Source organism: Rhea americana, unplaced genomic scaffold, assembly GCF_003343005.1.
Source record: "Rhea americana isolate MKP2758 unplaced genomic scaffold, rheAme1 scaffold_0, whole genome shotgun sequence".
In the NCBI taxonomy this organism is placed as follows: Eukaryota; Metazoa; Chordata; class Aves; order Rheiformes; family Rheidae; genus Rhea; species Rhea americana.
In genome coordinates, this window is record NW_028185037.1 from 13,663,856 (window position 1) to 13,676,142 (window position 12,287).

The 12,287-nt window shown below is 37.3% G+C and overlaps 1 protein-coding gene across 2 annotated transcripts in view; it reads left to right on the top strand.

The window, feature by feature from the left end:
• Positions 1-2,875: 2,875 nt before the first annotated feature.
• The window catches only part of NSMCE2 (NSE2 SUMO ligase component of SMC5/6 complex), a 129,380-nt gene continuing 119,968 nt past the window's right edge, over positions 2,876-12,287 (top strand). For both annotated transcript variants that reach the window (XM_085316733.1, XM_085316816.1), the window contains exon 1: positions 2,876-3,048. In XM_085316733.1, coding sequence (XP_085172859.1) covers positions 2,916-3,048 — 133 coding nt within the window. In that variant the 5' untranslated portion in view covers positions 2,876-2,915. The remainder of the gene's footprint in view (positions 3,049-12,287) is intronic.

Sequence of the window (12,287 nt, forward strand, 5' to 3'; positions counted from 1 at the left end):
CCTCCGGCCCTGGTCCCCGGGCAGGGGCGGGGGCCGTTGCCGCTGCGCGCCGCTGGCGCGGGCGGCCTGGAGCGGCCCAGCCGCCGCGGCTCGGCGGGTGGTGGGGCGGGGAGGTGCGCGGGTCTCCCTGCTCGCTGGGCTCTTCTCCGCAGGCCGGCGGCGGGGAAGCAGGGGCCGCCGGGTGTGCCCAGGAAGTAGGGACTAATAGCGATAGTGAGCACTGATCACCTRTAGATCTTGTATTTTACCTCTGGTTCAAAGTCTGGGAGGTTAGAGCAGAGGGAAGTTAGGTCGTTTGCTCAAATCTTAAAAATTGATGGTGGAATTGACACTTTAACCTTTCAGGGTTTCTGCTTTGCAATCCTATCTGGACTGCTTGATTATTATTGAAAGAAAAATTACTTAATTAGTCTCAGTTGGGTCTCCTTTTGAAATCTTGGTTTTTTACTCATTGTATTTCCCAGAAGATGAAGGACAGGGGGTTGCAAATTCAAGTGCTTCATTGATGCACCCATGCACCTTCATGCGAAAGGACGCACCTTGCGTCCTTTTGATACTGCTCAAAACCATGTTCTAGGGAGGAACTTGCCTTTTCCTCTGAAGGCAACGTGGACAGTTTTGAGCTTAAAGAATGCTTGGGGTCATCAACTGTTTCTATAAAATTTAACATTTTATTAAAAAAAATCTGTTAATGAGTACTTAAATTACTTGCAAAAACACAAATTGTGATGGAGCTACCAATATGTCGGTATGATTTAGTATTGTAGAGAACAATTTCAGTTCCTGTATAGCTTCTCAGTGTTCCTGCATGTTTTAGAAGAACGAAGAAACCTTTTTAACTTTTCACTGTTATTTTTTTCAGATTCCTGTCTTTCACAGTGTTTGTGAGAAATTTCCAAAAGAACAACAAACTTACGCAATGAATGAGATTTACCAAGTTCAAGAAGTGTTGGGTTCTCTGTTAATTTTGATACACTAAATGGGCCCAGAAAGCTAAATCTGCTAATGTGATTTTATGTGACTAACACTGTATAAAGTTTGGATTACAGAGGTTCTGTGCAAACACTCTTAGTGAGATGGAAAACAGCTGCTTAAAAAAAATAAGCAAAAAACTTAGAGTAACAGCTTAAAGTATTTGTTATTAAATAAAACTTTAAGAGCATTCCTTTTAATTACTTTCATGGAGTTTCGTAAGAAACTTTTTCCTTGTCTTTCATTGTCAGTTTGACAGTCTCTTAGATGGTATTATAGATTGCAATCACTGTCTTTTGGTGGGGAGAGCAGGAGATGMGATGAACTAGAGCTTTGTTGAAGATTGCAGCCTCTTCTGTGACAGGATGTACCTTTAGAAGGGGAGAGAGAGAAAAGTTGTTCATATGTAAGTTGTACTGAACTTGAACATCTGTGTTGTTAAAAGGCTATTGTAAATTCAAGTCCTCAGAACAGTGTCATAAAAGATAGTCCTGAGTGGCCAAGCACATTTTTTTTTAAAGAGAAAGAAGGAAAAAAATAGGAAAGGAAACAGTAAGAGAGAAAGAAGAAGACAGCAGAAATTGTCTCATGACATTTGTGTGGAACGTGGCAGTGCTCTTCAGATTAGGATGAGTGCAAGGCATAGTTCTGGAATCCCAGGAAAAGTGGTAGATGGGAGACAGAGCCTTGGGTATAAAGCTTTGTCCTTTCTATTTAGATATTGTCCTGATTTCTGTTGGGTTATAGCCTGTCAAGGGGAGTAGTCCATAAAACGACTCATCCCCTTATTCTGTGTACTAGTTACATCTGACTTCTGGTCTACCCTAATTTTAGTTTGGGATTTCACAGAATGGATTTTGTTTCCTCCCTTACCAGTATGGTCTCAGTTTAGTTCCTGATAATATCAGTTATTGTTTACATAGAGTAATGCAATATTTCTGTCTGTTYAAGACTTTTGTTTTTATAATGGTTTGCCAAAAGCTGAGCAGAATTTTTCTTTCTCCTGTAACTTGAAGTATAAAACTCAGTACACCAGACCCTTGTTTTTTTTCACTATCTACATATTGTTCGGGCAAATTATGGCAGAGAGCAAAGAAGGAAGAGCAGAAGATGGAAGTCTTGAGAAGAGACCGCCAACTGATGTGGACAGTATGATTGATTCAAGTTATAGGGAGAGTGTAAGCAATCCCACTTGAAGGTTGTATTAATGACAGAGGAGAAGGAGTTAGTCCTAGCAAGGCTGTAGTTGTGGGTCTGTAGTGGAAAGGAAGAAGGTGGTAAAGAGCACAGACATGAGTCTTGTGTGACTTGGTGTTCTGTGCCAATGGAACATTGATACTAAAAGCTAAGTTTGTGACATGTTTGGTTGAAGCTCATACCATGGTGGGCTTTTACTTAAGAAATGATATTAGGTAATTTGCTGCTGAGTACATTTTTAGAACATTTATTTTTTATTTTTTTCCTGAGGGCTGGCWGTTGAAACAGGCTTGTAGTTTGGTGAGGCTAATATTTCTTATTAGTCTAACTGCAGATATGCCTAGAAAACATAGATGAGTGTTTGGGCCTACTGGCTTTCTTTGGATCTGAAATAGGGCAGAAACTTTTAAGCTGACATAATCCTTGAGTATTTCAATCTCRCTGTGGTATAGTGCTAGGAATGAGAAGAAGAGAACTTCAAGCTACTTTTTGTGGKGTAGTTTTGCTTAGCCTTGAATAGGAGGGAAGTTGAAATCCTCTGTTGAGTCACATTTTTACTGATTCCACTGACTAAATTTTCTCTGACAGTTTAGGAGCTGAGATTTCATCCCTGTTCTCTGGTGTTTGGTGGCCCTGTTACGGCTTTATGCTTAGCTGTCTGTACTTATGTTTTCTCTTCCAAATGCTTTGTATTCAAACTGTATTCAAAATGTTTTATCTGTTKTTTCTAGACTAATGGTTTCAAGATGCCAGGGGGTGCAACAATCTCATTCAGCTGTGTGGATTCTTCTCTTTCATCTTTGAAAAATTGCCAGTCTTACATTAACACTGGAATGGATATTGCTACTCGTGTTGCCCTTGACCTCGTGGAAAGTCTCAGTAAGTAATTCCTTTGAGTATATCATCTTGCTTATATTGCCTCCTGAGCCTCACAGATGAGTCCTAGGCCTGCATATTTTGGCTTAGTTACAGTCAGTATCTATCTTCATTATAGAAACAGCAGCTCTTCTGGCTRGTTTACCATTCCAATCACTTCACTGTCTTTATTGATAAATTCAATGAAAATATAAACACCAAGCAAACACTGTCCCAGGTTTTGTAACACAAAATACTAATTGCATTCCAGTGTTTGTTATCTTACAGCCTAGTAGAAACTTTTTAACAGTGCTGAAACAGATGGAGAAAGCCTCCTAAGTGGGTGAATAAAATAACTTTTCATTCTAATACTGCTTCTTGTGTGTTTTATTTAATATTTAGGGCAAGATGCATTAAAATAACACTATTGGTTTTGAGTACAGAACTTGAGACATATGTAAGAGATGCAGTTTTTCTAAGTCCTTTCTCTTTTCCTCCTGAAAATTAGACCGATTTAGGGTGCTTCAACTTTCCAAGCTCTAAAATCCTAAATGATATTTTCAGTTATGAGTGGAGAGTAAGAGTCCTCTAAAACAAAATAATTGATGTCTTGCACTCAACTAAGCCAAAGTGTGTGTAAAATCAAAATGAACAGTTTTCTGTGTGTGTGTTCTCTGTCCTCTGATCTTTTTATCCATATTACTGTCAGAGATAATTGACACCACTTTTCTGCAGTGATAGAGAAAATAAAAAGCTTATCTAAACAGTCAAAACTAGTAAAACTGCAGTAAAACTGGTATAACCAGTTCTGTTTCCTCTCTGCATTTGAAGTTACAATCTCTTCTACTTCACCATAAGAGATATGAAAGTTTGCGGACCGTACTGAATTCTGGTAATCCCAAGAGCCCAGAATGATCCAAAAAGGCAACAAAAGCTAAGGATTTTGATTAATTTCACCCTTCAGCAGAAGTAAAATCAAGCTCCTGTTGCAGTCATATTTGGAAAGCTGGAAGGCAACTTAAACTCCAATATGCAGGTTTGCAGCTAAAGATGTTTCCTGGATAATTTAATCTTCCTAACTTAATTCTACTACTGGCATATTAATTTTAATTTTACCTTCACTTTATTTTGACCATTCCATTCAGTAACCAAAACAGCCAAATGTTCTATCTATAGAGGAGATCACTCTTGAAATTTCTACAGTCAGTGTTAATGTCAGTATGTTATTTCACAGAACTAATTTTATTTTAGCATGGGCATCTTCTTTGTGGAATCATGACTGTAGAACTATGAAGTACCACTTTTTTTTACATAGTATCCCCTTGACCTACAGAAAAAATATTCTAGATTATTATTTATTGATTAAAGACTTTATATTTCATATCTGTTTCATCTGGTATTACAGTGTTAATAGTTCATTTAAAATAGTTCTCTTTGTTGCCACATCTATCCTTTTCCTTGCTGATTTATGTACATGTGCACATGGAACAGTTTTATCACTTTATTTTTCCTAGTCAATTGAGTGAAGCTCCTTATTTTTAATTTTAAGRTTTACTTTTCACTCCACTAATCACTTAAAGGTCATCTTCGTTTGTTCAACTTGGAATTCAAGTTGTTTTGTGCCATCAAGAAAGATAAAAGGTTTCTGTGGCAAAGACCTACTTTTGGTAAATGCATACTGTTTTTTTTTTGTTGTTTTTTTTTTGTTTTTTTTCCATAGTGTTTTAGAATCAGGATTGTCTAATCTGCCTGACTTTACTGTTTAGCTCTTACCTCTGACTCATATGTGGCATTTTTTTATCTATAGAAATTATTACCCATCTATCCGACTTTGCCTTCATATTCTAAGGCGAAGTATTCATTCAGTTTTGAGCCAGCCTTAGATTATATACTACTGCATTCTTGTTGCAGTCCCATTTGCATTTTTTTCTAATTTCTTTTAAAAGATCAAGCTTCATCCAGCTTCTGACAAGTTTTGTTACTAGGYTTTGTAGTAGCAAAGAGTTCTGTTGGGATTATTATTTTCTTTGACAAGCACTATTTCTGTGAAAGTATTTTTTTTTCCCATTGGACTTTCTTAGGTCTGGAGTCCATATATTTGACAACTCTTGACAGCTCTACTTTTTGGAAATAATACTGAGGTAAAATTTTCTCAGGAAGTGCATCAAAGAGGTTGYGTTTGTATCTGAAGATCAATAATTAGAAAGGCAGGTAAAGTTAGTATACTAAGTGATGTTGATTTCTTCTCTYAAGTACTCTTCTCCAAGAGCCCAATTCTGAAAACATTTAATGTTAAGCCTACTTATTAAATTGTACCCAGTAGTGTTGCTGGACTGGCTACTGGTTAATGCAGTATCGAGGAGGTACCTCTCATAAACCTACCTGATGCTAAATTAGACTTTTTAAAGGTCTGATTGGATTGTTTTTCCCTACTTTCTTAGGTATTGTARTGTGTTTGCTCTGGTGTTGTATTCAAGCTGCTTTCTGTAGAAGTGTAGACTGCAAATGCCTTTTTAAGATTGAGCAGTGATTCATGAAAGAACCTATGTATGGTTTTCTAACTTCAGATATCTAATAAAGCTAAGTAATATAAATTAACAAATATATGTTGTCTTTGATAAGCTTAAAGTGCTTTTATGATATGTCAATTTTGAAGATGTTTCCCTGTTAAGTAAAATCACTTAGTGCATATCTCTGGAAGAGATCTTTAAATTCTGACATGCTTAATGGAAAAGGATACAGAGTACACTTCTAAAGGACGTAAGARAAAACATTAAGTGTTTCAGCGCTTTTGTATGTGTGTGAGTTATAAAGCAACTACATGACTCTTCAGGTAGAGTGGAAATGAAAACTCGCTAGGTGGCAGGAGAAGACAGGAAGTAAGCGTTACTTTCCCTAAAGTTAGCAAACACATTGAAAAGAAACTGGCTTATTTATGTGTCTGTTGATCTGGCTGTGAGTAGCCAATAATCCTCTCCAGTTCAATCATCCACAGAGCAAAGAAGTCCTTTTACACTAGAAGTGTAAAAAAGTGGATGGAAGTTATATATATATATAAAAAAAACCACTCAGAATGATTGTGAATTTAAGCTATTTAAACGSATGGGATAATGATGTTACATGGAATGAAGAGGGAGTAAAACTTGTTAGATCATGATACCAGAGGGCTACTGATCGGAAGAGGTGCCAGACTTGTGGGCAGGAGTTGGCTCAGGGTATTCTGAGACTTACAGTAATCTTGCTAGTACTTCATCCTTGCCTTTCTTCACACAATCTCTTATGCTTTGCAAACACTAGTTAAGCCTGTCAGCTCCCTGCGCRGTAAATAATGATTACTTGTTCCATCACTGAAATAAAACAGTCTTTTGGGAGAGCTTTAAGTGCCCTGCTAAGCCCTCTGCATACTGAGAATYAGCTGTTTGCACTAGTAAATTACCTGCTGCTAGTTGCTAAACTGTCTTTACCTAAATTTAGTGTAGTCATATACAGTTAGAAAGTACTGCTGCACACCCATGTGAAATACTGGAAGGGTAAGTCTTACTCTGTGTTTTCAGAATTGGTATCTGCCTTACGTGTTGACTGAACATGCTGACGATACAAATCCCTTCCCAGCTCTGCTCAAAGGAATTGGATGTGAATTTTCATAATTTTCTGAGGATGGCAGTATCTGACTCCTACAGTGAAAGTAGGAGAACTTTTTCAAGGTTTTGGCGTTGTGAAGTACAAAGAACGGTAGATGTCAGAAGAAAGGAGACTAACTTGTGGTCATCACCTAGCTTCCAGCCCAGTGCTTTGCCATTTAAAGGGACCCTTCTGGTCTGCYAGCTGGAGCCGCTGCTGTGTGGGACTGGAATAAGGTCTAGTACAAATGCCAGRTAATTGGAAAGGCTGGAGAGTATACTAACTGTAGATAAGATGTTAATAAATTCTTAGCATAAGGCTTCYAAAAAGCATTTTAAAGCATGATCAGGTAGAGTTTTTATCTGATTAGATGGACAGGATTTCTTGTAGATAACAAGATACTTCTTGATGTCTGGGACCTTCTTCCAACCACACATCAAATTCCTGCTGTAAAATGTAGAGGCCCTGCAGTGTAGAAAGAAATATCTGTGTGAGAAGCAATTATTCCATCTCTAATCTTATTCTGGGAAAAAATGGAACTACTTTTCTTTTTCCACAGAAACTTGSGCTAAAGTTTCATGATCAACTGTGACCTATGGCTGTTTGCCATCTGTATTAAGTAGCAGTAAGCTTTCTGTAGCAGTAGTGATGCATGCATGAGAATGTTTTTTTTCCTCCCTCTCCAGTCCTCTGTCTGTCTTTCCATACTTTGAAAGAATACATACTACATACACACTACTACATACAGGGAAGACCCACGGGCTGTCCAGAGTGTTAGTGATACAATCCTTTGGTGTGCTCCATGGAGACAGGTAGCGCTCTACAGCTCTGGCTCTTCCTGCTTGTTTGCGCTTGTTTCCTATTGCATAACCTGCACTCCTCTGCCAGCAGAGCTTGCCTCAATACTTGCTGCTTACCCATTTGTGTTTCCCTTTGCCTCAAAACTGCCTGCACTTTTCTTTGTGTGCACTGCGTAGCACCTCACATGTCGAATGTCCTTTCTTTACCAACTGCTCTCTGCTCTCCAAGTTGCTTGGGATCCACTTGTGTCATGATGCCTGTTAAGTACTAGCCAACTAGTAGTTGGTAATATGTGTTTGGCTTTGTGAGATTCCTAGAACATTTTTTTGTTAACTCCAATATTTTGATTTCTCTTGCTGCTCCCTTAAAATGATGTTTAACAGGAATCAGTCAAAGTATTGCTGACACTGGTTGATATAGCAAGGAGTGTGGGCATATAGGTCAGCCTAGTCGTATGAAATTATTGGCAGCCTTTTAATAGATAGTTGATTCATAAGGCTTTATGGAACATCCATTATATTTACATCCAATGCCTCACTAAAAACATTGCAGCAATCCGTAACAAACACTGGAGCTGGAGAATGTTCATCACTGAGAGCAGGGGACCTTTCCTGGGAAGCTTCTGCATCAGTGGCTTAAAATTTCTCCTGCTTGGAATGGAGCAAAATCCAATAAAGGAATGGGATCTTTAGCTGTGTTTCAGTATAAATTGGTTTGGTTCATTTGTTTGTTTGTTTGTTTTTCCTAATATATTTTTCATTGAAAATTCMAATGCAGTGTTCCTGCAGTATTATAACATAGCACAGTTTTTAAGAGATTTTCTTTTTTGTGTGAGGTGACCTATGATATGTTTGTTTTAGGATCCAGAAATGAACCTACTGACATCTGTGCTCCTAAAATACTCATACTGAATTAGTTTCCATAGCATTAGAGATCATTGTGCTTTATGACAAAAATAAAAATAAAATGTAGTTGTTTGAGAAGAGGCTACAGTATACGTAGGTCTGCTGGCTAAGGGTATAAGCTGGGACTAAACTATCACTTGCTATCCTGTCCTTGTCTAAGGGAGTTGAGGTATGTTAAGATTTTTCTTTTCTTGCATGTCATACCTTTCTTTGCATATGAATTGTGGTTTAGGCCTCTGTCCCCTTATGGGGTTAATGGCCTCATAAGGGGCATAGAAGGGAACAGTTTTACCTAGATTTGAAATTCCCAAGACTCTGCCTCAGTCTGTAAGAATTTGCTTTGTCTTTAGATTAAATTCCAAGTGAGCTTTTCTTTCTCTCTCTTTCTTTCTTTCGAGAGGGCAGTTCTTCATGGTGAAGAATGTAAATACTGAATGTCCAAGTTGTCCTGCAGATAAATTGCTTTGCAGTGAAGCTTGATATACAAAAAGATCTTCTAACTATGAGGGAAGATATGGTAGAAAACCAACAGAGACCACTGATCCATCAAGTTCAATAACCCTTCAGTGTTAGCCTTTACCAGATGCTTCATAGGCAGCTGCAGGAATTCTCTCACTGGACCAAGTTATCCACAGAGGAAGTTTCTTTCTGACCTCAGTGGTTATCTTGCTATACCGATGTCTGTGGTACTAATTGGTGGCATGTATAAACTCGGTGTAGGTACCAAAGTGACTTTTCTCTTGAGAGGATCTTTTACCATTGTTTAAAGTAAAATTATATTTTGGGGGTATTTGAGATAAAATGTTTCACATTCCCCTTCTCAAGAATACTGTCTAAATTTTCTTTCCTTCAAATCTCTCTCTTAAGATTCATCCTTTCAAGAAAGATKTTTTTTTTATTGCAGGCTGTGCTTGTGTCCTGTATTATGTTGGCTTGTTGTATTGTTTTATCGGTATTTAACCTTTCACAGTCAGGAAGATGGGTATGTTTTCTTAAAATAGGTAGGTGTGTGGTGTCACACGTAAGGATTTTTTTTCTTGAAATAATTCTTTTGAAACTGAAAGGTTTGGTTGCATTTTTATGAAATGCTTTTTCTGAGATGTAGTATCATGTTTTGTGCTTTGTACTCTGCAATCAGTACCCAAATTTTGAGAAAAGAAAATTGAATTCTTTTTTTTGTTCTAATTCTGTGCTTAAAGAATTACAAGGGATTTTACAGTGTTTAAATCCAGCATTGATGAGTCTGTTGCTAGAATACAAGCTTGGTTCTGAAGACTGTTCTTCAAACAAGATGTCTGAAAAATGAGAGTTTGGAAATATGCCTTGTTTAAAAATCTGGRAAAACATGATTTGTAATGAAAGATTTGAGCTCTTTTATATTTATCCATAAACCATCCTGACCACAGTCTGATAATCTCACAAAGTAGGAAGAAATAAATGTGTGGGTTTGTTGCTATTTTCTAGATGGCATTCCAACTGTAAAAGGACATAGTGTAGCTATTATAAGCAGTAAGCCACCCAATAGGTGGCGKTAAAGCCCTTCCTACTGCTGGAGCCTCTACTCACTTGCTTGCTCAAGTCAAAACAAAAACAGAGTCTCGCATTTAGTAACAGTAAGCTGAACATACCCAAGGGAGTATCCTCGACTTTTGCTGTTGTGGGAGGAAAAAGAAACCCAATAGGTGGCGGTGAAGCCCTTGGTACTGCTGGTGCCCCTACTCACTCGCTTGCTCGAGCCGGCTGTGGCACCCATTGGATTTGGAGGTGTTGGTGCTCTATCACTAGATTCTTGCATTTAGTAACATTAAAATGCAGATGGATGATTAAGTTTAATAGTGGACAAAGAGAATAAGTATTATCAGATCCTAGATTTTTTTTTAAAGCTGTTTGGGACCAACATGATCAACTGGTTTGACTTCCTACACAATACAGGTCATTGCGTTTCATCCAGCTGTTCTTGCATGAGGCTGGTATGTTGTGCCTAAAATAGAGAGCATCACTCAGAGTGAAATCCAGTCTTGATTCAAAGCTAGCTTGTGGAATAACTGTCTTTAGTGTATTCTCATGGAACTGTCTTGCCCTGATAGTTTGCACCTGAACAGAAGGTCGTACTCTGGACTTTCTCAGTTTTTGTCAGAGCTCTTGTGAGTGCTCAGATGAAAACTACACACTTTTTGTTTCTGAGGTTACAGTGGTGGTCTCCACATGGTGTCTGTTTTAGAATGTATATATATGCACGTGTGTGTATATACATATATATACACAAATACACATAAAAATATACATATATATATGTACACACACACACACATACACATAAAAATATACTATACAACTCTGTGTGTGTATACACACACATACTCTTTTTTCTCATGATTTTTCTAGGGGAATGGGTAATTTTCTCTCCTTAAAGATCATTATGAGTTAGGGAGGTTTGCAGTCACCTGGTGGTTACCTCATGTACCCATAGTAACTATAAATTTTTGTGTCCTAGATCTCATAAATTCTCAACAGTCTCCAAAATAGATCGTTAGTGGGATTTAAGTGCTATATGGACCTTTTTGAAGACCTTCTGTACACCAGTGATGTTAACCTTAAGAGAAAGAGTGAGCTTACAACAATAAGTTACAGACTTGAAATTGTTGGGTGAGGTGCTTTGGCCTCTGCTATGCATGAGATCAGAATAGATGATCCTAATGGTCTGTTCCAGTTTCAGAATACTATGAAGTACTGCAGAGGTCTTGTGTAGGCTCTTCAGCGCACAGATAAATCAACCTCTTTGAACAAAAGCCAGAGAGGAGTATTTTATCTGAATGATTTAGTGTATGAAAGTGTACTCTGTTGTATATTAATCTGTCATTTTCTTATTGTCGTATTTCTGTCATAAAAACATGGCAATAAGAAAATATAGCTAGCTCCTGTTTAAATGTACAGGCATCCAGCATATATCAAAAATAGTATAGGTTTTAAAGAATCTACTCAGAAGTCTTTAATTTGTATCAATTGAGTAGATCAGTATTTAGCTTTCAGTGACCTAATTGTGTGCTTAAAAATCTAGGGAGGGAGGAAGAACATACGAAATAGAAAATCTGGGTTTGTCAGCATTCAGCAAGATTAAGAAAATAAAGCATTTACGTTTCTTTTCTTAAATCTTTCCACAGTGGAAAGAATTATCTGGTTTAAAAGTAATCATTGCTGACATGTTCTAAATGTTTATTCAAAGCAGAAGAAAAGTCTTCACGCAGACAGGATCATTTTGAGACCTTATCATCCTAAATCCCTACTAACAGATAGTGGACACTTTTTTTTTTTTTTTTTTTTTTTTTTTTTTTTTTTTTTTTTTAAGAATTCAAAAACTTGTAACTATTCTGTTATCACTTTATTTTTTGGGGGGTACTTGCAATTAATTTTTTACCAGTGCATGTAGAATTAATTCTGTATTTTTTAATAGTTTCAAATAAAAGTAATTTAAAAAGGAAAACTTAAAAATATATTCTGACTGGAATCTAGGTTTCATGATAAGTTTCCATTTACAACAATATTTTATAGCAAGCTGACACTCTGGTGAGGAGTAAAGATTATAGTGTGTACTGATTCACCAAGAATTTAAATAACAACATTTACTTTATCAGTCAAAATTACATGCAGGGCTTGTGTTTTTCTTACAATTGCTGACACTAACACTTGTGAACAATTTAAGCCTTTGGGGGCAGGCATAGGTTGGTCTGCTGAACTGTAGGTGTAGAATATCTTTTATTATTATTATTTTGATAGATTTTTTGCTTCCCTCCTCCCCTTTTTCTATCCTGTTTTCTCTTAAGAAGAACAAGGAATTCATGATAGCATTGCATGAAAGAAGCAAAACATCTAAGATGCTCCAAGTCTGATTTTGCTGAAGCCTTGAAGCTAGGAACTCTGATGTTCTCAATCTGGCTT